The 27366-nt window shown below is 42.3% G+C and overlaps 1 protein-coding gene and 1 non-coding gene across 7 annotated transcripts in view; one reads left to right on the top strand and one right to left on the bottom strand.

Moving 5' to 3' along the window:
• Positions 1–27366, top strand: part of LOC121283444 (protein kinase C-binding protein NELL1-like) — an 839758-nt gene that overhangs the window by 415843 nt on the left and 396549 nt on the right. For 4 of the 6 annotated variants that reach the window (XM_041198022.1, XM_041198019.1, XM_041198018.1 and 1 more), the window contains one exon: positions 21145–21270. The exons of the other annotated variants lie outside the window; for them this stretch is intronic. In XM_041198022.1, coding sequence (XP_041053956.1) covers positions 21145–21270 — 126 coding nt within the window. The remainder of the gene's footprint in view (positions 1–21144; positions 21271–27366) is intronic. 6 annotated transcript variants of the gene reach the window in all.
• On the bottom strand, positions 7343–7407 carry LOC121283691. The gene has a single exon (XR_005944337.1). It is a non-coding gene; the product is annotated as a U7 small nuclear RNA (small nuclear RNA).

The raw sequence follows: 27366 nt of genomic DNA, 5'->3' as shown, positions 1-27366 counted from the left end.
TTACCAACGAACTCAGTAGTGATTCTTTCTGAAGTGTGTAGAAACTTAAATTGTACAATTAGTTTATTAATAAAGACAGTGACAGCCAGATGTTCAAGTGGAGTTCCTTGCTTGGCCCATAGTTAAAGTTTATAGTTGAAAATATTGGCACCTACTGATTATTCCAGGCTCTTTCAGCTCTTTAACTATCTCAGGACTGCAGTAGAAATGTTGTATCCTAAAGGGACGCAAAATGGTCTAAATGATTCAGAATACTCAAAAAAAAGTATTAAATTATATTTTTCAGCTTTTGTGTTGTATTAGTTACATTTTACCGTGTTGGTGGTATTATTACCAAGGCCTGGGAGATGGGGTTGCACAGGGTGCAAAATACTTGGGCCTATGCCCTCTGGGGGCCCAGGGCTCCGGGCTCAACTCGCAGTTTTTACTCCAGCGGCAGCACCATCCCTCTGTGCAGGTCATATCCACAGACCGCACAGAATGCCCGCCTGCCGACCACTGTCCCTAACTCGACAGAGCTCCTGGACATGGCATGGTAATTGTCTACCTCCAGGGAGGTCTCCCTGACAGGTTCATGAGTGCTAGTGCATACACCCCACCCCCCACCACCCAAGACAACCACAAAATTTTTCGCCCAATTTGTTGGAGGAACAAAATTGAATAAAAGTATGTTCAGTTTGAAACTGCTGAAAAAGAGAAAAACCAGCTTTACTTTCCAAAAAAAGTATAGATTGAAATATATATAGATTGGAAAGAAATTTAAAAGAAAGAATTGCTTCATGACTTAAAAGTGATCTACAAAGATTTAGTTTAGTTTTTAAAGTGGAAGTTTTGGATTATAATGTCCTGTAACATTCTATTGTACGGCTGTAAAATGCTGACAGTTGACATTTGTGTAAGTCGTGTTACCAAAGTACTGGAGAAAGTGGGAAAGGCGATGTCTTGAGATTGGGAAGCAAAAGCAAACTTAAGCATTCCCTGCACAAACCACAGGAAAGAGTAGGAAGATCAGCCACATTCTTCTTAAAGCTTCTTCAATGTTGCAGTTCAGGTAGAATGGTTTCCCAGTTACCAGTGAGTTGAGTGGAGTCAGGGACCGGAAATGGTTCTGGCTCGCAGTTAATTGTGAAACCCAGGAGAGGAGGAAAACCCAGGCTGAAAAGCAACCTGCTTCTGATCCCCGCTTTTGTATGAATTCTGCCAAGGCCAGCTCAGAGTTTGTGCCACCAGAGGTGAGCACATGGGGTTGGTGTTAGTTAAAACCAACCCCTTAGCTTGGTCCAGATCTCCTACCCCTCTCCTGGTGACCAGGACTTGGTGTCTAGCCTGTCTCTTTCTAGCTCTGCTTCTTAAACGAACAGGCAAAAATGGTTTTATTAGTTAACTCAGCTGCTTGGCACTTTTCAGTGATCATTTTTGTAAATTACGCACTTTTAAAAATGATTAATTTATTGTTTTGACGTTAATCTTTTTTGCGCAGCAAGTCGTTTATGTTTTCTTCATACTTTAACGTTTTTTTTTAAATCCACGTTTAATGTTGTGCCAAACCAGATTCAGGCAGTTGCTCCTGGATTTCTTGCTGAAGGGGAATGAGAGGCACACAAGAGTCTGATAGCTTTTTGGAGGACTGGCATAAGGGGTTAATTTTGTTCCAGTAGAAATGGGAAATGTTGGAAGTGTACAGCATGACTACTGGCATCTGTGCAGAGAGAAACAGAGGTCAGTGACCCTTCATCAGAACTAGTGCGGATTGTGGATCTGAAGCATTGACCCTGATTCTCTCTCCATAGGTCCTGCCTATGTATTTCCAGCATTTTCTGTTTTTGTTTCAGATTTCCAGCATCTGCAGTACTTTGCTCTCCTATTACATGCTCTAAGCTGGACATTTGCAAATTTGATTAGTTTCAATTTAAAATGAGAAAATATTTATCACTCAATGTAAATTGTAATTTTTCTGTTAACATAGCCTACTTGTGTGGGTAGAAGTAGCATATTATTGTAGGTAAATTGGTTGGTGCTCATTTACTGGAAGCTTTTGCCATTTATAAACTTGGAAATGAAACCAGGAATCATGCGCCAATTGAATATGTCTCTGTTAGTTCAAGATATTCTTATTTGTACGTGAGATTGTTGTTCGCAGTGCTTGTGAGATTCAAGTGTTGTTGCATAGGGCCAGGTTCAAAGAAGCAGAGCTGGCTGCATAATGTGAATGACCTAGTTGGGTATAATTGCCTGACAAAGCCATGGTTTTAACGTATATCATACTGAAGCCTGCACTTTTGGCGGGCATTATAAATCTTGGCTTAGAGTACAAAAGCCAAGATGTTTTGATGAACCTATATAAAAGAGTTTAACCATGCTTTGATTATGGTTCCCAATTCTGGGCCGAAGGATGTGAATTCTTTGTAGAGAACAACTAAAAAAGAAATAAGGAGGGAGAAGATTAAATATAAAAGAAGATTGCAAGAGTTTTTTTTTAGATATATAAAGGGTAAGAGAGAGGCAAAAGTGGACATTGGGCCACTGGAAAATGGCGCTGGAGAAGTAGTAGTGGGGAACAAAGAAATGGCGGAAGAACTGAATAGGTACTTTGTGTCAGTCTTCACGGTGGAAGACATGAGTAACATCCCCAAAGTTCAAGAGAGTCAGGGGGGCAGAGGTGAATATGGTGGCCATTACCAAGGAGAAGGTGCTAGGAAAACTGAAAGGTCTGAAGGTGGATAAATCACCTGGACCAGATGGATTACACCCCAGAGTTCTGAAGGAGATAGCTGAAGAGATAGTGGAGGCGTTAGTGGTGATTTTTCAGGAATCACTGGAGTCAGGGAGGGTCCCAGAGGACTGGAAAATCGCTAATGTAACCCCCCTGTTTAAGAAAGGAGTGAGGCAAAAGATGGGAAATTACAGGCTGATTAGCCTGACCTCAGTCATTGGTAAGATTTTAGAGTCCATTGTTAAGGATGAGATTTCAGAATACTTGGAAGTGCTTGGTAAAATAGGGCAAAGTCAGCATGGTTTCATCAAGGGGAGGTTATGCCTGACAAATCTGTTAGAATTCTTTGAGGAGGTAACGAGTAGGTTAGACGAAGGAGAGCCAATGACATTATCTACTTGGACTTCCAGAAGACCTTTGACAAGGTGCCGCACAGGAGGATAAGAGCCCATGGTGTTAGAGGCAAGGTACTAGCATGGATAGAAGTTTGGCTGTCTGGCAGGAGGCAGAGAGTGGGGATAAGGGGGTCCTTCTCAGGATGGCGGCCGGTGACTTGTGGAGTTCTGCAGGGGTCAGTGTTGGGACCACAACTTTTCACTTTATACATTAATGATCTAGATGAAGGAACTGAGGGCATCCTGGCTAAGTTTGCAGATGATACAAAGGTAGGTGGAGGGACAGGTAGTATTGAGGAGGCGGGGAAGCTGCAGAAGGATTTGGACAGGTTAGGAGAATGGACAAAGAAATGGCAGGTGGAATACAATGTGGGGAAGTGTGAGGTCATGCACTTTGGTAGGAAGAATAGAGGCATAGAATATTTTCTAAATGGGGAGAGAATTCAAAAATCTGGAGTGTAAAGGGAGTCCTAGTTCCGGATTCTCTTCAGGTTAACTTGCAGGTTGAGTCGGTAGTTAGGAAGGCAAATGCAATGTTGGCATTTATTTCGAGAGGACTAGAATATAAAAGCAGGGATGTGCTTCTGAGGCTTTATAAGGCTCTGGTCAGACCACATTTAGAATATTGTGAGCAATTTTGGGCCCTGTATCTCAGGAAGGATGTTCTGGCCCTGGAGAGGGTCTAGAGGAGGTTCACGAGAATGATCCCAGGAATGAAGGGCTTAATATATGAGGAACGTTTGAGGACTCTGGGTCTATACTCGATGGAGTTTAGAAGGATGAGGGGGCATCTGATTGAAACTTACAGAATACTGAAAGGCCTGGATAGAGTGGACGTGGGGATGATGTTTCCATTAGCAGGAGAGACTAGGACCCGAGGGCACAGCCTCAGAGTAAAGGGAAGACCTTTTAGAACACAGATGAGGAGAAACTTCTTTTGCCAGAGAGTAGTGAATCTATGGAATTCATTGCCACAGAAAGCTGTGGAGGCCAGGTTATTGAGTGTATTTAAGACCAAGATAGATAGGTTCTTAATTGGTAAGGGGATCAAAGGTTACGGGGAGAAGGCGAGAATGGGGTTGAGAAACTTATCAGCCATGATTGAATGGAAGAGCAGACTCGATGAGCCAAATGGCCTAATTTCTGCTCCTATGTCTTGTGGTCTTATAGAGGGTTCAGAAGAGATTTACTAGAAAGGCTACAGGGATGAGGGTTTCAGGAAAGCTGGGGTTGTTCTCCTTAGAACAAAGAAGCCTGAGGGGATTTTATGGAGGTGTATTAAATCATGAAAGGTTTAGATAGAATAAATAGAAGCTGTTTCCATTGGCTGAAGGAGTGATAATCAGATGGCCCAGATTTAACCTCATTTTTGATTGGCAGAAGAGCAAGAGGTTACATAAGGAAAAACTTTTACACAAAGAGTGGTTAGGATTGGGAGTGCACCCCATCCCTGATATTATGATGGATTTAGATTCAAATTAGTGTTCAAAAATAAATTGGATAAATACTTGAAGAAAAGAAAATTATAGGGAAATGGTTGCTGGGGTGTTGTGGTAGGACTGACTGGATTCCTCTTCAAAGGAATTGGAGCAGACTCAATGGCTTGAATCGCCTCCTTCTGTGCTGCACTATTCTATTCTATTGGACCCAAAGCACATTGTGAAGGTGCTCGACAGGAGCTGCTGAGGGTTAGAAAACAGGGGGCGGGGGGAAGATAAAGAGCCTAGAAACAGGAGAAGCACCAGGGCCTATGATTTATCGCTCTGGCCCTTATTTTTACTTACAGACATTTATTTCTGGCCATGTCCACAAAAAGAAGGAAAGGCTCGCAGTTATATAGTGTCTTTCATGACCACCGGACATCTCAAAACACCTTATAGCCAATGAAAGACTTTGAAGTGCAGTCGCTGTTTAAATGTAGGAAACACAGCAGCCAATTTATACACAGCAACTTTGCACTCGCTGCGATGTGATTAAGGTCAGATAATCTGTTTTTGTGATCTTGAATGAGCGATAAATATTGTCCAGGGCACCAGGGATAACTATCCTGCTCTTCTTTGACATTGTGTCATGGGATCTGAGAGGGCAGATCGGGCCTCAGTTTGATGTCTCACCTGAAAGCCAACACTCCCAACAGTGTGGCACTCCCTCAGTGCTGGAGTAACAGCCTTCATTTTTATGCTGAAGACCATGGCCGGGATTTTCCGGCCCCATCACGGGCGGGACCGGCCGAGGATGAGGTGGTGCCCCAGCCAGAAGCCCATTGACTTGTGGTGGGAATGATCCCAGTGGCGGGGGAGGGGTGGGGGGTGCAGAAAATCCCACCACATGAGTAGGTCTTGAGTCCAGAAACTTGTGACATGGATGTGAGAGTGCTACCACCTGAGCCACAAGTGGTATGTTTTTTTAATACCCAATCACACCTAAAAAAGAAATACATGCATTTATATAGTGCTTTTCACAACCTCAGGATATTGTAAGGTGCTTTGCAACCAAAAAAATGCCTGGCCTCCGGTAATGTTCAGTTCATATGATGATAAACTGGTAGTTATTTTTAACAAACTTAGAAATATTTATACTGTAGAGGAAAATTCAAAGCAGTTGAGAATTTGCTTTATTTTCTGTGAATCTTTGTGGAAGAATGCCATAATCGTGCTGATTCAGTCTTAACTGTGGGAGTTAACATTGGGTCCATGCGGTGTGTGTACCATGTGGATTAGTTACTAATTTCTCAATTTGCTTTTACAATATAAATCTCTACGCAGGTAATTCTAGTTATACCATGGCCAAGTACTTTTGTTCAGGGCCATTGTTCTTTGCCAGCAACAACAGCTTGCATTTATATAGCATTTAGAGCACAATAAACACCCAAAAGGACTTCATGGAGTGTTTGGAAAATGGCCACTGAATCAAACAGGGATCAGCAGCACTGATTCAATGCTTAATCAAAGAGGTAGATGTTAAGGCCTGTTCTGAAGGAGGATAAGGAGTTAGGGAGGCAGAGAGTTTTAGCGATGGTCGCCTCTTGCGCATAACCTTTGTCCTTTAGCCCGACAATTGTTTGCTGAAAATATGGCCACCAATTGTGCAAAGGAAGAGGGTGAAGTAGAAGAGGATGGAGGAAAAGGAATGGAACGTTTGGAGGGAATACTGCAAGGCTGGAGGAAGTCATGAGGAATGGAAGGAATGAGTTAGGAGTTTAAAGAAATGGAAAATAATTTTAAATTTGTGGTCTTGGGAGTCCAAGGCAAAATGCAGGTTAGTGATGCGAGAATATGAGTGAACAGGCTTTTGTACGGGAGGGGATATGAGAAGCAGACTTTTAGATAAGGTCAGAAAGGTTGATGAGAACATTAGAGTAATCAAATCTCGTAATAATGCATATTCAAAGTTTTTGAGATCAGTAGGCCAGAGGCGGGAGTGGTTTGGAGTTCGGAATAGGCAACACTGTTACCTCAGTAAGAATGTTTGTCGTGGGCAGTAGGCGAATCCATAACTGCTCTTTCAGTAAACCATCTGGGCTTTACTACCCAGTCTATGAGTTAAGGATGCCTGAATTTTGTTCACTGATCACCCTTAACTAGTTCAGATTGTGTTAGCACTTATACCTCTAGCCTCCTATTGGAATCTGCACAAGCTGCTGACTGAATTAATTCATGAATAATGACAATTACCAAATTAGTCAAAGTCATGAACTAGCAATTGTTTATTAACCTTTGAATCATAGTTAGAAGGAAATGTTTGCATCTATATAGTACCTTTCACATCCCTAAGAATTCCCTAAATGCTTTACAGCCAATAAAGTACTTTTGAAGTGTAGTCACTGCTATAATGTAGGAACAAGGCAGCCAAATTGCACACAACAAGCCCCCAAAAACAGTGATAAAATAGTGACCCCATACGCTGTTTTTGTGATATTGATTGAGGGATAAATATTAGCCAGGAAACCAGAGTAACTTGCTTGCTTTTTTTAAAAATAGTGCTGTGTGGTCCTTTACTTACACTTGAAAATGCAGATGGGACCTCAGACCATGCAGCACTCCCTTAGTATTGCACTAGAGTGTTAGTTTTATTTTTATGCTCAAGCCCTGGAATGGGATTTGAACTGACATCCTTCTGAATCAGGGGTAAGTGTGCTACCAACTGAATCATGGCTAATTGTAACTCTTTTGAGTCACATGGCTGATTGTAACTCTTGGAGTCACATGGCTGATTGTATCTATTATTCAAAAAAAGGGGCATTTCTAGCTGAAAGAGCCAGAACCTTCTGGACAAGTAGCAAAAGAGCTATAACCTCTATGGCTGATTGTAACTCTTTCGAGTACAAACATGTTTCCATCTGTTCCTATACAGATGAAGTTACATCGTTTCATTGTTTGCCATTGTGAGATTTGAACTCTTGATCTTTGGGTTACCAACCCAGTACCATAACCACTTGGCTATTTAGGCCAAGCCAAACTAAGGTTCCACCAAGATTTGAACTCGGATCACTGGATTCAGAGTCCAGAGTGCTAACCATATTTGGCTGATTGTAACTCTTTCGAGTACAAACACGTTTCCATCTGTTTTTCAGATGAAGTTACATTGTTTCATAGTTTGCCATGGTGAGATTTGAACTCTTGATCTTGGGGTTACAAGCCCAGTACCATAACCACTTGGCTATTTAAGCCAAGCCCAAAATGTTTTTTTTGTAACTCTTTCGAGTACAAACACGTTTCCATCTGTTTCCAGATGAAGTTACATTGTTTCATAGTTTGCCATTGTGAGATTTGAACTCTTGATCTTGGGGTTACAAGCCCAGTACCATAACCACTTGGCTATTTAGGCCAAGCCAAACTAAGTTTCCACCAAGATTTGAACTCGGATCGCTGGATTCAGAGTCCAGAGTGCTAACCATATATGGCTGATTGTAACTCTTTTGAGTACAAACATGTTTCCATCTGTTTCAGATGAAGTGACATTGTTTCATAGTTTGCCATTGTGAGATTTGAACTCTCAATCTTGGGGTTACAAACCCAGTACCATAACCACTTGGCTATTTAGGCCAAGCATAGTAACTAAAATTGTTTCATAGTTTGCCATTGTGAGATTTGAACTCTTGATCTTGGGGTTACAAACCCTGTACCATAACCACTTGGCTATTTAGGCCAAGCCAAAGTGAAGTAACTCTTTCGAGTACAAACACGTTTCCGTCTGTTCCTATTCAGATGAAGTTACATTGTTTCATAGTTTGCCATTGTGAGATTTGAACTCTTGATTTTGGGGTTACAAACCCAGTACCATAACCACTTGGCTATTTAGGCCAAGCCAAACTAAGGTTCCACCGAGATTTGAACTCGGATCGCTGGATTCAGAGTCCAGAGTGCTAACCATATATGGCTGATTGTAACAGCACTTAACCATGTATGCAATAATTAGATGGGATCAATTGAGAAAATAAATAAGAGGTTACAAAGGCACGTCAATTAAGCCACAGTAATTCAAAATTAACTACTTGCTGGTTTGGTGCCTGAGATTGAAATATATTGATGAAATTAATTTAGGATTAGACTCCTGAGGTAACTGAAAAGTTAACAGCATTCAATAGCCAGTTTATGGTTCATTTTTATATCACCTCTCACAACCCCAGGATGACGCAAGTGCCTCACAGTCAATTAATTGAAGTCTACGTGCTTGTCATTAGCAATGTTTTCAGAACGTGTGTGACCTTGTCCTTCCTTATTAGTTTGCAAAAATGAACTGGTTGCCTCAGGTTTCTTTGGAGGATGGCGTCAATCTTCTGAGACATCAGCATAATGAACTTTCATCTGTAAAGTTTCTCCTGGATCCTTTGCTCTTAGTAAATTCACTTCCTGTAAGTGGACAAGCTGGCTAAAATCTCATCTCCATTGACCTTGGGGAAGCTTTTACATCCATATGACATTTGCCTCTATCTGGTTGATATAGGTGTACAATCTTAGCTTCTGATTTTGCAGAGACAAGCTTCTACATATATTCGATAGAACTTTAATGAATTATCTCTGGTCCTGTGATCTTAATGGCTTGATTTCTATCCTTATGTAAGCCTTTATGGTTGAATTTGCTTTTGTTCTTTCTTTGCATTCAGTCTGACTACAGGTTCTATTTTGAGAACACATTTAAGACAAATTTTAAGTTATTTTTCCTGGTGCAGCTTCTGTTAAGGAGAAGGGTATTGGGTCTGAAATCCAACTCGAGGTTGAATAGGATGCTGAGGATGTCAATAAGATGCTTAAAAGGTTGTGAATAGTTTTGTTTTGAGACAGTGGCCATGGCAAGAGATGGAATCAGTGATGAAGAAGACTTGGTGATGGGCTGAAAGCAATGGTTTCAGTCTTCACAATACTTAGCTGGAGGAGCTTAAGAATCATCCATGATGAGATATTGGGCAAGCTATCTGACAACAGAAAAGTAATGGAAGGGGTGAGACTTCATGGCAGACTGGAGTTGAGAGATTACGAATAGAACTGTCTGACAAACATTAAAATGGAGATTGAGAAATTACACAGAAGGAGCTTGCCTTGAGGAACTGTGTGCAGGCTTACAGCTTACCTGCGAGCAGATTTGTCACTATACCATTTCTTAACATTATTCAGTTTGCTGGGCACAGCAGCAGGACACATCTGCAGCAAAATGACAATGTTTGAATAACATTCAACATTCATTTGACCGAGTGTGGCATCAAGAAGACCTAGCAAAGCTGGAGTTAATGGGAATTGGGGGGGGAAAACTCTCAGTTGGTTGGAGTCACACCTAGCACAAAGGAAGATGGTTGTAGTTGTTGGAGGTCAATCATCTCAATCCCAGGACATCACTGCTGGAGTTCCTCAGGGTCGTGTCCTAGGTCCAACCATCTTCAAGTGCTTCATCAATGACCTTCCTTCCATCATAAGGTCAGAAGTGGGGGTGTTCACTAATGATTGCACAATGTTCAGCACCATTTGTGACACCTCAGATGCTGAAGCAGTCCATGCCCAAATGCAGCAAGACCTGGACAATATCCAGACTTGGGCTGATAAGTGGCAAGTATCATTTGCGTCACACAAGTGCCAGACAATGACCATTTCCGACAAGAGAGAATCTAACCATCTCCCGTTGACATTCAATGGCATTACCATCTCTGAATTCCCCACTATCAACATTCTGGGAGTTACCATTGACCAGAAACTTTACTGGATTAGCCATATAAATATTGTAGCTACAAGACCATGTCAGAGGCTGGGGATCCTGTGACACGTCACTCACTTCCTGACTCCCCAAATCCTGTCCACCATCTACAAGGCGCAAATCAGGAGTGTGATGGAATACTATCCACTTGCCTGGATGAATACAGCTCTAACAACACTCAAGAAGCTTGACACCATCCAGGACAAAGCAGTCTGCTTGATTGGCACCCCATCCACAAACATTCATTCCCTCCACCACCGACGAACAGTGTCAGCAGTGTGTAACATCCACATGATGCACTGCAGGAATTCACCAAGGCTCCTTACATAGCAGCCTCCAAACCCACGGCCACTACCATCGAGAAGTACAAGGGCAGCAGATACATGGGACCACCACAATGGCCACCTCTCATGAACGAATAAAAAAAATGTTAAATGTATATAAATGGAAATGGTAGCATAGCTGCCCACATAGGTGCCTGATTTAATAATGAGGCTTGTACTGGATAAAGATTAATGTTTGTGGTTATGGAGCATTTTACATGTCAAACATATATACATACACAATGGCCGGGATTTTCTGTGCCAGCGGCATTGGGCATGTTCGGTGGTGTGATCGGACAATATGGAGCAATCAGTTTCACGACGGCGTGAAACCAGTTTGCGATCATCCACTCAGCCCACTGAAGGCAGGCCACATTTCCAGCCATCGGATGTCGGGAACCTCATCGTAATACATCAGCATATCATTATAAGGCCAGCCCGCCAGATTCATTCCCCCCCCCCCCACCTCTGCTGGATCATCTGCCCACATTGTTGGGAAACTATGTGGACGTGTTTCACAACAGCACATAAACAACGTGCACCTGGCAGGCTGCACTTCGCTCGGGACTTCAATGTCTTCCTTGTTTAGGTCAACACTCGCAGTCATCAGTGCCAGGCTTCACAGACAGCACCACATCACTTTTAGGGGGCTCACGGTAGGGGTCTCTACCTACCAGATCAGCCGTATGTGGGTGGCTTTTCAATGGCTGCAGGGCAAGGTCTTGCTTGGGGAAGGGGGAGAAGTGGCCTCAGGCAAGGGAAGGGGCTGCAGGGTGACAGCTGTACTGAGGAAGGAGGGTAACCCAGGGTATGTGTGGTGGTACATGTTGATCTGTGCAAGTGGCCTCAAGATGGTGAGCGCTGAGGAGGCAGTCTCCAGAGGAGATGAGGCCAGATGGACATATGAGGGCATGTGTGTGAGAATGGCTGGTGATGTCCCTTGAGTTGGCAGTGAGTGAGATGCCAGTGAATGTGTGATGGTCTTGAGTGTGTGAGTTTAGAGTGATGAGATGGTTGACTTACCCTGGCTGCACAGATGAGATTATTCATCTATCTGCATTGGATGGTCAACCTCTTCTGTGTAGCATTGGCACTGACCACCACTGCCATTGCCTTTCAAGCCAGAATGGTAATGTAGTTGCCCTCCTGTGGCCAGAGTGGGGGTAGAGGACATCACAGTGGGCCTCCTTGGCGTCCAAAAGGCACTTGAAGGCTGCAGTCTTTTTGCCATTCGAGGCCATGTTTTCATTGCTGCAGTCCAGGGCTGGAAGCACTGAGCACGGCTGTGCTTTAAATATGGTACCTGGCATGATGAAGCAACGAGGTGATGGCATGGCAGGCGAATTAGAGCCCACCTGCCATGGAAACAGTATGTTTGGGACGATATGGCGTGAAAACCCACCATCGCTACCGCACTTAGTGCAAATCTGGGACTATTCTTCCAAATGGACCTCAGTTGCTAGAATTGCACATGGAATATGAATCATTCTTTACCTGGTGGTAAAAGACATTTCTTGGGAAGTACTGAGAGAATTAAATATTTTGGAATGATTTGCAAGTAGTATCTGATTGAAGAGTTCATCACACATTTCATGATTATTATCTGAAATCGAGGATTGCGTACTGAAATCACTCCCATTTATCACAATTATTTTGTAATAATAACCTGGAGCAACATGCAGACAATCCTCTTTCAATTTTGACCCATTTCTTTTTTTGCCGCTTGCTGGCGTTATAGCAAACAGGTGCTACACACTTTATGACTGACGCTATCCAGATTGACAAGTGATTATTGTGATGTAAGCACTGTAAATTTATTAAGTAGTAAACTACAATCCGACTGTACCTTGTTCCCCTACTGCAGCCTCCCCACAACTCCCTCGCCAAGTCATAAGGTTATGGTTTGAGTCACAGTCCAGAAAATTCTGGCAAGGAGAGACTAGATTACTGAGTTGATGTCCAGTGGGATAAGTCAAATTCAACAAGAACTCTGGTCTCTGGCTACTGGAGTGACAGTGAGTTGGGATCCTTTCCTCTGATGGGAGTGAAATGGTGACCTCGCCCATTTTATCAAGCCAGCACTTGTTGTGATTTAGTCAAATGATTGACTACATGGTGTCAACATGAAAAGGGGCTTTATCATGGAAACAACCCAGGGCACAATCTGCTGAATGTAAGATGGTCTGTCTTATGTAAGAAAGGGAAGAATGACAAGAGCCAGTTGCTGATTATCGGACAATAACCATAAATATATAACTGTAACCACGTTAAGAGGATGAGGTGATGAACTACAAGGAAAAAAGCTAAATATTCTGTGTGTATTGTCTGAAACTCAAGATGAGGTTATGGTTATATATTAAGTATAGATATCACCAGTCTAACATATGTGCCATAAGATTTGATTTAATATAGAAAAACATTGTTGTCATGGCCTCAGGGCATCCCAGGGTGTTTTTATCAAAGTGTAGTCACTGTGGTAATGATGGAAAAGTGGCATTCAATTTGCACACACAAAGATCCCACAAACTTCAGAGATAAATGACTGGATCATTTGATTTTTATTAAAGATGAATAAAGATCAAAACACCTAGAGACCTCTCTTGCTCTTCTTTGAATGGTGCCAAAAGATCTTCTGTGCCTATTTGAGAGGGCATACAAAGTCTCATTTGAAAGACAGTGCAGTCCCACTCCAGCGGTGCAGCAGTGCCAACCTAGGTTTGTGCTGAAGTCTCTGGAGTGGGAGTTAAAACCACAATCTTTACATGTAGAGGCATGTGAGCTACTGCAGAGCCAAAGTTGACACGTGTGTTCATTCATTTTAGTTGTAAATCTACAGCTGGAATCCTCTGGGCCCACCTAGTAGGTGAAGGGCTTAGAGGGAGGTGAAAAATCAGTTTCATGACCATGTGATGAACTTTTACAATTAAGTTCTCAGGATTTTAAAAGTGGGTCAAGCTTCCCGACAACTAGTGTCAGGAAGCCCTTCTGCAGGCATTTGCGTATCATGCATGCTCATTAAAAGATCAGTTCACCAGAAGTAAGTGCCCCCCAACTCCAAATTAATATCTCTGCCAGTGAGAAATTTAAAAGTTCACATTTAAGACTGCATATAAGTGGTGTACACCTGGCAAGGTAGACTTATTCCTGAACTTTGAAATGAGTATTCGCTGCTATGTTCTTCTTGGGGACCGCTTAAAACTATCAGCCTCTTGATTGTGATCGAGAGCTGGTAGTCCCAAGCTGCGTGGAGGCTGGACAAGGGAGGCAGGGTCGGCGGGCAAGGGCAGGAGGGTGTCTGGGGAAAGAAGCCAGACTGTCCAGGGCTTGTTTATGTCTTGGTCCCGTTGTATGGTGGTGGATGTCCTCTCTGGGCAGTGAGCGTCGTAGAGGGTTGGGTCTAAAGGGCGGAGTTGATGAGCTCAAGACTTAAGTTGTAATGGTTCAAAGAGGGTGCTGGGAGGCAGAGGGTACAGTGACAGCGACAGTTGGTGATGGGGAGTTGGATCAGGTAGGGTGGAAGTGCTAGACTTATGAGCAGGTAGTGGTTGATCTCATGGGGAGGCGGAGAGCGGTTGTGGAAAGTCAGAGCACAGCTGACTTCAAGAATGGGAGGGGTCAGGGTTAGGATCAGGAGGGGCATGAGCCCATTGACAGTTATGGGAACATTGGGGGGGTGGTGGTTGGAGAGAGCAGGAATGTCTACATAAATTATAATAGGGTCCAGGGTATTGTTGCGTGGGTTGGGGGGGGGGGGGGGCAGTGTGGGTGGGTGGTGTAGTTGTTGAAGGGTTATAGGAGAGAGAGGAATGTCAAGGGGGTGATGGTATAGTGTTCAGTCGCTACAACATGTGAAGAACTCCAACACTGCATGTTCAAAACTTTATCCTTATTGCAATTTTTAAAAATGGACTTTTTGCTGAACCAAAAAGATGGCTGCTACAGGTCACCTGACCACAGGGTTGGGCCTTTGTCTGATAACCACCATCAGGAATTTCAAGAAAAAAAGGATTCTTTGCTCAGCTTCTGGGATCTCACACCTCATAGTACAGACCAGGCAACTTGCATATCAGAACTCATCACGCTTGCAGAGCTGCTAACAGACTCATACCACACCTGGGACTGACCAGGCCCAGTTGAAAGTAAGATCGTCTTGCTGGTGGACAATGGCTTCCCAAACACCAGACCCTGAAGATAGATAGTAGATCTTTCAACCACTAACAACTGGGACATTATAAGCCCTGAAATTAAAGCCAGTTGTGGATGCTGGATAAACATTGTCATTGTGAAAAGGAAGGTCACATGATTCAAGTGACCATTTTGAAATTCCTATGTGCCTTTGAGAACTGAGAAATAATCAGTCTACTATTTTAACATCCAACTGGTGAGCAGCCAAGAAGCAGGCCCCTCCAGGCAGAACAACAGTCTGTACCTCAAAACCCGTCTTTGCCGGAAGGGATCGTACCATTGTCTACAGAAATGATCTAGTCGCTATGTACCTACTTCATCTTGTGGCCAATGCCATCTGAAAAGTGAACTCTACAACTCTAGTCTTCAGCCAGTTGAACTCGAACACCGACATGAAAGAATTCCTCATTGGATTCTGACTTTGAACTCTAGAGCTCATGTGAACTAATATTCATTTCAAGGGTCATTGCACTGTAAAACCCTTTTACTCTATCTCCCCCTTTACTGTGTGTGACTGTGTGTGTTTGGAGTGAGACATTGCGGACACTTCTTCCCTAGGTTTTTGAACGTGGAAAATAAACTAATCTTCTGAGTTAATCCTAACTCAAGTTTGCTGTGGATTATTAGTAAATTGGATCACAAAAACTAAGGGTTTGAAAAAACATGTCACTGCCTATTTCTAAAAATGAATTCAAGACACCTTCTGCTTATGGACAGCTGGCAAGAGGAAATCAGTGCAGTTTGTCTGTCCCTCTCCTGTATGTAACAGTAGGAGGATGGGGGGCAGTTGGTGTGTAACAGGGGAAGGTAAAAATTGGTTGACGCATTGGTAAAAAACACAAACACCATGCTGAAGCTGTTGAGGTTGTTGTGCACTTCATTCAATGTAGGAGGAGTTAATGCTTCATTTTTTGAGACGAGTAATGGAGCACCCTATTAATTATTAGTCTACTCCATGCAGAACCAGGCTCAGTTGAGTTCTCGACGTTCCAATACCCAATAAACCAGTATTGCTTCTGACAACAGGCCCAGGTGAGGGGGCTGTTAAAGATTAAAGGAAAGCCCAGATTGTTTTGCTGGGAAGAAGGTGAAAGGTGTTCACACTTGGAGACAATGGCAGCAACGTCTGTGTCTACAGTGGTTTAGACTGGTAGTCTCCAAAGTCCCAGGTAGTTGTTGAGAAGGTCAAGTTGTAAAAAGTTACGCTTTAAACTGTCCACTTAATTCCCAGATGGAAATGAATTGTGGTCTAAAGAATAGAATTTGGGTCTAAAGAATAGCTAATCAGCATTTCTACTTGGATACAAGGCCCATGTGATTCATGTTACCATGAAGGTTGGATATGAGAGAGGGGAGGGTTTCTAAGGTATTCCTGAAGCTCACAGACACAGTTAGTCTGCCAGGAAGTGGGAGAAAGCAACTAGAGGCTGAAAGTCTTGATAACTCTCCGCACAGAATACAGTGGGAGCTCACATTCAGATTGGAAAGACCAAATTTGTGAGGAGTTAAAAGAAGGCTGGAAGATGTGCCCAGCTTGCAATAGAGGAAGAATCTCCAGAGCAGAAAACCTCACTGTTCTGAGATTAAAAGTTGCCAGGCTGAGCACGGAGGAGAATAAAAGTAAACCCTTGGGAGCTAAAAATCACTTTGGACTGGTTCTGGAAGAATTGAAAGTCTACTTAAAGGACAGTGTAAAACATATCTGTGAAGTATGTTTTCTTGGTTGTGCTAGAAGTAAAAAGGGGAGTTCTTTTCTGTGGTTTAAAGCGTAAGTTGCCTATAAATATAGTATTTGGTCAATAGTGCTTTTAGCTTTTGTTACAGTAAAAGTCTTAAAATGTGAAACTTTATTGTGTTATTCTTTCATCTATTAACTGGAAGTTTTGAATTTATTTTTAAAAGTTATCGGTCTCTATGGAGATCGTAACATGGTGCACATCTTTTTGATTTCAGAAAGCATGACTTATCAAATTACCTGTGCGTTAAATCAGTACAAGTGTCTTTAGAGATCCACAAATGCAAGACAAGATAACTGCATTTGAGAGAGTCATGTATTAAGTTGGTCTAGATTCTGTGCTATAAAGTGGAAATATTTTTAAAACTACAGTAGTAATATTCAAAACCAATCCAGAAAATATCATGGCATTTGTGATAACTCCGTGAGCCTCACAATTACTATGTTAAAATTGTTCATTATTGTGTTGCTTTAGTTTATAAGTACATGGATCATTTCAGTTATTGTTGATTAAATTTATATACCCCTGAAATTTCCTTGTAAACATCTTGCTTTTGATGTGCTATGAAAGATTTGAGACACAATATATTTCAGTCAATTCATACAATGATTCTAAGCCATTTCAATTCTTAGTTGGTTTGAGGGTTAGTGTATAAAAGATGTACTGTGTGATTCAGTGTTTTACCCAAAAGTTAAATTGCTTAGTGACATTTTGCACTGGACTTAATGCTGCAATATTGTGCTAAACATCATCAAGCCCTACTCTGGCTCATGTTTGTTCCAACTTGCATATGAAAGCAAGGGATATTCTGACCAGTAAAGTGTGTCATTATTTTTCTGGTTGTACTTCTATTAAAAAAAAAATGGATGTCTTAGATGGGATTAGATGTATGCATGTAAAAGGAAAGCCTTGGACTAAGCAAGAATAGGTTTCCTGAGTGAGGGTGGGTAAAGGTGAACAACAGTGAAAGGCAACAGAGAGTGAATACCAAAAAAAAGTGTCAAGAGGAAGAAAAAGAGACTTAATTTGTAGGTGTACTGAGGAAGTGCTGTATTGTCGCAGGTGCTGTCTTCCTGATGAACTATCAAATCGAGGCCTTGTGTTTCCTCTTGAGTGGGCACAGAAGCTCCCCTGGCAATATTTTGAAGTATAGCAGGGGAGTTCTCCCTTGTGTGTTGGCCCATAATTATCCCTTAACCAACGGATAATCTGGCCATCACATTGCTGTTTGTGGAAGTTTGGTGTGTGCCAATTAGCTGATGTTTTTTCTGTGTTACATCGGTGACTACATTTTGACTAGAAAGCGTTTTGAGAGTCCTGAAATTGTGAAAGAGGCTCTACAAATGCTAGGCATCTTTTTCATAATAGCCTTGTTTATATAATCTAAAATACAATTGGTCTTTTTTATGGTGTTATCACACATTTGGAGAATTATGTAACTGAACTCCCAAGAAGACTAAACTCTAAATGGTACAACAAACCTGTATAAAATAACAAAACAGACCTATGGCTATTACTTAAGGATGTTTAGTAGGTTGCAATTAGAAATGATTGTGATTGTCAAAAACCCAGTAAAATTTAATCCATTCACAGACATTGAGCAGTGTTGAGCAGGGCAGGACTATAAAAATATTCTTCAAATCTAGACCAAAGGAATCAAGAAACAATACTTCATTCAATGAATCTTGTCTGGTATTGACTGATAAAACTACCGACTTCTTGTATGCTGCAGAAACATCCAAAGCAACTTACTGATGGTCTTTAGATCAAAGACCCCACTTTGTCCAATGGACAGGACATCTATTACTATGATAATTTATAAACAGAGGCAGCTTGTACTGTAGAAAATGAACCCTTCCCTTCCTGATCCAGATTGAATGGGGTAGAGATGCATTTTGGTGGTGCTGTGAAAACAGATAGTATTGGGTCAGCTGATCTGATACCACTCACTTGCCGCCACCACTTGAGACAATTTCTATTCATCTCTCTTTTTGCACTTATTAATAAACATAACATTGATACAATCTTGACAGATTTATTCCCAGTATGACTTTTGAAATATCATTTCAGAACCTGTCTTGTGAAGTAATGATGTCATAGCTGATGAATATATTACATCTGAAATATTAGGTGCTTTTTTAACAGCAGACAGAATATTAATCATTTTAGATTAGTAACTTGATTATGCTTATCATTATGTCCTAAAAAAAAGTATTAATCCTGTTAGATTAATCTTAACCATTGTGATTTGATGACAATTTACCTGGCATCTTAAAAGTAAAATCCACACGGAGTAAGGCTGGTACTTTTTGAGTGTGCAGTGATGCATTTACCATGTGATAGTTAACTATAATTGTAACAGTAGTCCACCAGGAAGGGAATTGCAGTACAAGCTGGCTGTTTATAAATTGTCATATTAAATAATAATAATGAAGAGATTTCTTGTCCATTGGGTTAAGTGGGGTCTTTGAACTAAAGATCATCAGCTTTGGACATTTTTGCTTGTGGCATACAGGAAGTCAGCAGTTTTATGACTCATTACCAGGAAAGATTCATCGAATGAAGTATTGCTTCTTGATTCCTTACTTTGGTCTGGATTTGAAGAATATTTTTACAGTCCTGCCCTGCTTAACACTGACCAATGCCTGTGAAGGGACCTAAAACAGCTGTTACACCAATTACTTTCATACGTAAGGTTTGAAAAATGGCTTGAGCCAATTTTGGCTGGAAGGTATTTCAGGGGTCCTTGGGGATCCCTGAAATTTGACTCTGTTTCCCTGTCTCACATGCAAAAATAAAAGCTGCACAGCGATATACAAATTCTGCTCCTGTCAAGATTGCTTTCTTTTATTTAATTGGAGAACCGGAGGGAGGAAATTTGGAGGGAGGTGGGTTGGCTCGTTTCTTTGATGTCTTCCTGCCTCTGAGTGCTTTTCTCCAAGGTGGAATCCCAGGAGCAGAGGCTACCCTCAAGGGAGTGGCGGATAGACAATTAAGGCACTTAAAGGAAAATTAGTCCTACTTTTAGGCAGAGTTGAAGTTTTGCAAGCAGCTCCCTATTGCAGCTACTCCCCAATAGGTGAGAAGAGGCGGCTTCACAGTGGGAAGTCAGAGTCTCCTAACTTCTAAGGCTGTTGAAGAGTTTATTGGCAGCAAATGGCTGCTATCGTCCATATTACAACCTTGCCATTGAGCTGAGAAATAGTGGAGGCAGATGTCTCTAATGGCCGTTTCCAATAAACTTGTCTGCTGCTGCAAGGATGTTAATGGTCTCTGCTGCTCCATCAGTCTGACCCTCAGCAGCATTCCCACTGCTCTCACAATGAGGGCTGTTGGATGGGCTGCATTGTCCCAGCAACATTTCCACTGCTCTCACAATGAGGGCTGTTGGATGGGCTATGGTATCCCAGCAGTATTCCCACTGCTGTTACAATAGGGTTGCTGGAATTGGCTGTGATGTCCCAGTAGCATTCCCACTGCTCTCACAATGACGTCTGCTGGAGTGGATTGTGATGTCCTGTGCATCAGAACCCACTTGCTGTCACTAATTCAACAGGCAAGGGGGAGGCTGGCAGATAAGGATCCGAAATGCAGAGTTGAGACTGGGAAATGGTCTCGACGACAGGTTCCCAATTCCTGTAGGAAATTCACCCCAGAAGATATTTTGCTCTCATCATAGTAGGTTTACATTGCAAGGAACAAATTAGGCATAACACAGTCAGAGGGAAAATTCTTGAGCGTGTTTTTATGTAACAAACTCGTCTGTTTGCAAACTTCCCCACCCATCCTACACTCCGTCTGTGAATGTAGATTGTGCCAAGTTATCTGAATTAAAAGTGAAAATATCAGCTTTGCAGCAAATGACCGACTGAGAACTTAGCAAAGGATTAGACATCCTTTGACAGGGACCTTATCTAGTCCACCACAGAACCTGGTAGAGTAAGCAAGTATCTTCTTCAAACACCTTAAACACGTGGCTACTAAATGATAGGAGAATTCTGATGAATCTGACAGATATGTTAACACAAAATGCAAAAGAATACTGTTCTCAAAATACTCCAGAGCCCCTTTCTGTCAGTTTACTCTTAGCTGCCAACAGCAAAAGCACATGAATTATAAGCCTGGAAATTTCTCTTGAGCAATCTTATTATAAAGCCATTTAGTGTGCTGTTATCAAATTCCTCCTCCACAGTTTTTGAGGAGGCATTAATCCATTTGGAATAAACTGGAGCTTCCTCTGTTAAAATAATAGAGGAATGTGATGCAAGCACATTTAATGTTGTACAATTATATTGATGACAGTAATTTACAGGCCATAAAGTCAATCAGAGTAAAGCCTGCAAGATGTCACACTGTGTATGCTTTGACATCATCAAAGGCAATGACTGGGGATTTAATTTGCCTTGCCTTCCCTTATCAAACTTTAAAAGGAAATCTGATGCCATTATACTCATTCATTTACAGTGGCACGGAATTTGCAGCCCTGGCGACAGATCTTCAATAATTTAACTGCTGATAGCCACATGTGCTAATACATTGTACCCATCTCAGCCTTCAACATGTAATCTTTAACCTTTAACCTTTGTCTGCTCTCCATTTTGTTACAGATAAGGATGAGTGTGCGAATGGCACACACTACTGCCATGCAAACACTGTGTGTGTGAATTTGCCTGGATCGTATCACTGTGACTGTCTCCCAGGATACACCAGAGTTGATGACTACTCCTGTACAAGTAAGAGCAGTCTAGGAAAACTAAAGGTTTACGGAGCAGATAAGTTTCAAAAATGACAAGACATTGATTAATATGCTCTGGAAACTAGCCCAGCTGGGGAGAATTAAGCATTCTCTCCAGCAGCAGCATAAGATAACCCAAGATAGATGGCCCCTATTCCTGCTGCTTTGTAAATCAGAGCAGCGTGTGACTCAGTAGAGAGTGAGTTGGACTCCTACTAGTGCTGAGAGCGCTTTGTCTGTGGTTGGCCTTCAGTTATAATACTGAACACATATCTGTGCTCTAGAATTTGTATTCAACGTTCTGAAGTAAATGTTGGTAGAGTTTAAATAAGAAATAAGCAGTTTCAAATAAAGTACCTTACTGTTGGTTGGCCATGTGAGGTGGGGGAGGATTTATTTAACCTTAGCGTTTTTTCCGGGGATAGTGTGTGACCCAAATGTAGAGGGGGAGTCATCTTTTAGCTGTCCAAATCTAACTTTCTTACTTCCATTATCAGAAAGCAGCAGGGAGCCCCAGAGAATCATCAGCTTCTTCACTCCATTTATGTGTTGCCATGGAAGAAGCAGCATTTCCTGCTACATGTCGCTGACTGAGCAGGCACAGTGAGTCGGGAAGTTTACATGGGTAGTGCCCAGTCATTCCCAGCGGCTGAAATGAATGGAACATTAAATCCATTAACTTATGAACATTAAGCCTTACTCATTTTCATAACGTGAGATGAGTTTCACAAGTTTAATGGAGTAAGATCTTAGTATCAGTAACATACCACATCAATATAGACAAAGGACTCCTCTATGGCACATTCAATTTGAGACCCTTTTAAAACTTGGAAATTAAACACAAAAACCTTCCTCTTTATACAGAGCTTAAAATATTTTCTTTCAAAGCTTTAGCCTGCAACCTTCTCATGAGTTTCCCCTATCAAACCCTTAATTAAGGGTTAATTAAGTGAAGAGGGTGTAATGGAGGGTAATCGTCATGACAGCTGAGACCCCATTCTTTGCAACTCAGTTTTCAAATTCACACACACACACACACTATTCTGCTCCCTTCATTCATCCTCATTGAAAACAAAAAGACTAATACAAGAAACATTTTGGAGGGAGGTAGTTTAATAAGAACAAACTTTTAAACAACCTTAGCCACAAAATGTCATCAATATCAGAAGCGAGTGAGATATATTGCCTATCTTACCAGCTTTTGTTTTCCCTGTAAAACAAATATTCCTGCGATGCACAATGCTCAGTGATTAATATTTAGATAAATCATGAAGGATGTTTGAAGATAGCTCAAGATAAACTTTTGGCATATTTAACAGCAGATTGTTCCAGTAACAATATTATAAAGCACAGCTGTCAATACCAACCGGAGCTTAAGGAGTGAGGCTGTACGATGGAGTCTGCACTCATTAAAAGAGGATTGTAGCATAACTGGTTGTTACATATCACAAATGATATCACATTTGTATCATTACTGATTACCTGATTGTGACTTATTTGATATTTATCAAACCGTGTTCTGCATAATTGGTTGTCCTGTATTCTGCAGGACAACAGTGGTTATACTTCAAAAACAGTACTCCCTCCCTTTCTTTCCTTCTGCCTTTCCTTCCCTCCATCCACCCACACCTTCCCTCCATTTGTGGCCATATATGTAAATTAGTATAGAAGGTAAAAACAACAATGTGTGTACCCTGTTTTGTGCAAACTGAGAGTTTCCCATGCTTTCTTCTGTTTGCTAATACTTATCCAAACTGTCAGCATCAATAGAAGGAAGGAAAATATTTCCTGCTGTAATGCTCCAGTCGACTCGTGATGCATTTTCCTGATGAACGTTCAAGGAGATGGGGAATATCTGATGGTGTGTTTCTATTGCAACCTGCTTAAGGTATAGAAAAGAATTCAGTAGCTCACTGTCACCTTACAAATTGCAGGCTGACTGATATTTATGGTAAGGAGCCAATCGGTTATTTAATTAAATCATTAATGTCTAAGTACTCATCTCTCAATACTCGTACTTAGTTCACAGACTATTGCAAACCTGGTGCAGGAGTTACTGGCCCCGTCTGCTGCTGGGATTCATGTGGTCCCGCCGCAAGTCAATGGGCTTTTGGCTGGCCCATGAATGGATCTTGCTGCCCTGGCAATTTGCTGCTTATGAACTTTACCATTCGTGGCAATGGATTCCTTCTTTATACCTGCACTCTAACTATCATCACCAAAACCATCAAAACTTGTCAATGTGTTCGCCTTTGCTCCATCCTGGGATAGGCGAGAAGATCACTTGATTTCAGTGGGCATACCTGACTCTTGTTCTTACTGTTCATTTGTCTGATTTGGCAACTGATAAGACAGTTCCGTTCCTATTGGATAGAGAAGATGCGCGTCCTTGATTGGAAAGTGAAGCTACATCCCTCAGCTGAGGGGATTGGTTCATGACTGGTTTCTGTGGTACTGGACAGAGTTGCTATGGAGACAGCCGTTGGCCATTTCTCTCAGCCGTTGTATGGTTGCAACCCATCAGGGAGAGTGGGAGGTAAATGAGCTGTGCTTTGGGCAGATGATGAATAAATAAAGTAAATGGCAGCACCGCAGCCTGTTGAAGAAGTCTAGGATTTATTCTGTTATTTCTTGCTTTATTATGGTTGCTTCAATCCTGCCACTACTGTCATGGAAATGCTGAAATTATTCATTAAAGGGCAACTATACAATTCTTCATACCCCTTGCCTTCCACCTCAGTTGGGAGAAGATGATAATCTGGAACTATGGACTTGCCCGCAGCCCCAATGAAATGAGCCACTTGGACACTGGATGATTATTTTTATGACATCCCATCCATCAGTGGCTGAAACTCAAATCATTTGAGGTAACTGAAGTCAAATTTTATTTGAGGTTGCAATTTTAAACCCCTTTCACAATGTGAGAGCTGAGTGTTCCAGAGTGGGTGTTAGTGGGCCGTCAACCGTTAGGTAATTTCTTATACACCTGGGATAAATTGGCTGCCGACTGAGAAATGAGAAGGAAAGTAATGGAATAGCATGTTTCCTCCAATTTATGCCATTTTTATGGTTTCAGGTTTGGCCAGAAGTTGCTAAGATGCACTAAATTAGAAAACCTAGAGGCTCTTCAAAATGTAATAACCTGGGCATTACACAGTGGGGTAAAACATGTCTTCATCAACTGCAATAGGTGTGCAATTTGTTGCCCTTCTCCAGTCCATAAAAATACAGTGGAACTTTTAAGCAGCAATTCTTCATGAAGTTTATTCTCTTGGATTTTATTATTAACTGCCAGCTGTCTTTGGTGATTGACTACTTTTCGATTTATTCTGTTGTTGTCATGAATTTCCTGGATCAGCAATTTTATTTTGGATAAAACCTCCCAAACCCATGAACTCCACCATGTAGAGGTTCGAGGGCAGCAGGTTCATGGGAACAGCTCTGCCTCACAATTCTCTGCAAGCACCACCCCCCCACGCCCCCTACCTTCCCCACCCACCCAAGAGTGAAATCCTGTGCCTCCACTGTGGTGAGATTTGCAGATTCGTGGTGGGGGTTGGGGGTGCTTAAGTGGACAGGGGGATGGTGGGTGGAGACCCTGCCCACATAAATGCCCCCCTGTTACTAACCTCGCCAGAATTCCTGCCTTCACCCCGATTATGTCTGGGGCAGGAAGGCCCATGGACAGCCTTCCCCACCCTGCTGCCAATCGAGGCTCCCTAAGTTGGCAAAGGCCATTTGTTCAAAAGTGCTCAATGTCTGATGATGGGACCTGGCATTGGGAAGGGGGTGAGGGCTTGGGGAGGTCGGGCCTACTGCAAGCTAACCCCTGCCCTTGCTTCCGACCCCCTCAACCACTCTTTCCCCATGACCCACACCCAACCACCTGCCTCCTGGCATCACTCACCCGCACCTGGGTCACCCCTTGATTCGAGACCTCGGGTGGGCATAGCGCCAGCAGCAGTCACCACCGCTGTGCTGCTGAGTACAAAAAAGCTGCCAGCCTCTGATTGGCCAGAAGTTTCCAGCAGCCAGGATTTCTGCTCCTGGGGTCCTTGAACCTGGGAAAAGGCCCACCGATGGCCTGTTAAGTGCCTGAGTGTCACAGGAGGCAGTGAGCCTTCTCAAAAAGAGGAAATACGGGGGTGTTCCCGCCAGCTCTCCGGCAGGCAGCCGACACCCGCTGTCCGTCACCTTCACAAGATTCCTCCCCAGGTTTCACCACCCCCACCCCCCACCCCAGCTTGGGTTTGTATCATCATTCCTTCGTCATTGCTGAGTCAAAGCCCTAGAACTCCCTAACAGCACTGCGGTGTACCTTCACAACATAGTCTGCAGAAGCTCAAGAGGAAGGCCCACCACAACCTCCTTGAGGGTCATTTGGGATGGGCAGTAAATGCTGACTTTGTTGGCATTCCCACATCCCGAGAATGAGTAATAACAAACCACGGTGAAGACCATTAATTTTGCCATTTTGCTACAAATCTACAATTGGGCAATTTTTTTTTTAAAAAAAGGCAAAGCTTAGCACAACAACCCTTAATGAAATCAATACTGAAGGCCGAAAACTTTAAGGAATTTGTGAAGTTTTTCGTTGGGGTACATGCTGGAGTGCCTTCTTATTGAAAGCTGCCTTGTTTCCATCCAATTGATTTGAAGTAGTCAGAAATTCCGAGCAGGTTTCCTGTCTTCTGTGTACATGTCTACAGTAGATACAGAAAGAAAAAACTCATTTGTCGTTTGGTAGTGCAGAATGTGAGTATTGCTGAAAAATATGTTTTTTTTGAGCAAAATCTAATTTGTTAGAGTAAAGGCTTCCTCCCCTCTAATTTTGAGTTGATCAATACAAGCTGTTGCTTCTGATGTGGCTGTCAGGCCCTTTTTATTAGTTTGTTTCCAATGGAAAAGTTGATTTAATTAAACTTGTAATTGTTGTGATTCTGGTGCCTGTCAATGCTTGTCGAATTCTCCCCTTTCAGCACATTGTATAATGGTTTTTGAAATATCGCTAACTCTATTAACTGTCAAATCTTTGTCAGTGTGATTTAAACTCACTGCAGCATATCAAGTTTTAACACTGCAAGTGGTGGCCGACTGTGATTGTCTACTTGTTCTATGACTGGCCTAGTATGTCGGCAGGTGAAGTAAGAGTTTTACACAAAGGGGTCCAAGATCAGCCATGATCGTATTGAATGGACCTTGTTTGCTTCTATTTCTTGTGCTCTTGTGAGTAAAGTGAACTGCAAATCACATCATTGGTGGGGGGAAAGCTTCAATGAGCTGTTGTGTCTTTTAACACTGGTGACTGATAGGCAGAAAGCAGTTAAGTACCACTCCAGGCATTGGCTGGCAATCAAAATTTGCTGACGTGATTGCAGCAACAAATTATATTTATATAGCACATTTAATGCACATTCCAAGGCGCTTCAGAACAAAATTTAACAATGAGGTATGAGGTGAAATTATGGTAGATGGCTAAAAGTTGGTCAAAGAGGTAGGTTTTAAGGAGCATTTTAAAAGAGAAAAGTGAGGTTAAAAGGCAGATAAGTTTGGGGAGGGAATTCCAGGGCCTAGGATTTAAGCAGCTGAAGGCACAGCCAGCAATGGTGGAGCGATTGAAATCGAAGGTTGAGCATTGGAGAAAAACAGATATCTCTGAGGGTTGGGGAGCTGGAGGAGATTAGAGAGATAGGGGGTATTGAGGCCATTGGAGAAGATGAAAATGAAAGTGAGAATTTTAAAATTGAGAAGTTGCTTAACTGGGAGCCAGTGTGGGTCAGCAAGGACAGGGGTAATGGATAAACAGGACTTGGTGTGAGGAGAATCACGATTTCAGATTTCAGACCTCAGATTTACGGAGGGTATGCTGCAGCTTCAATTTAGATTCCTACAACCTAGATCCAAACTTTCTCAGGGTTTTCATGCACCAATCATAAATGGACTCTTTCATCACCCAATTTAGGTGACAAGGAGTTGGATTTTTACTTGAGGCGCACATAACTCAAGTTAGAAAATTTCCTAGCGCACCTACCTCGGAGGGAAAAAAGTGCCATGAGAAAGTGCAAATGTCACTCCGGGGTGGGGGGAGTTGTGT

The sequence above is a fragment of the Carcharodon carcharias genome, chromosome 10 (assembly GCF_017639515.1).
Source record: "Carcharodon carcharias isolate sCarCar2 chromosome 10, sCarCar2.pri, whole genome shotgun sequence".
NCBI classification, from domain to species: Eukaryota; Metazoa; Chordata; class Chondrichthyes; order Lamniformes; family Lamnidae; genus Carcharodon; species Carcharodon carcharias.
The sequence above is the reverse complement of the archived record's forward strand: the minus strand, read 5'-3'. Positions and strand labels throughout refer to the sequence as shown.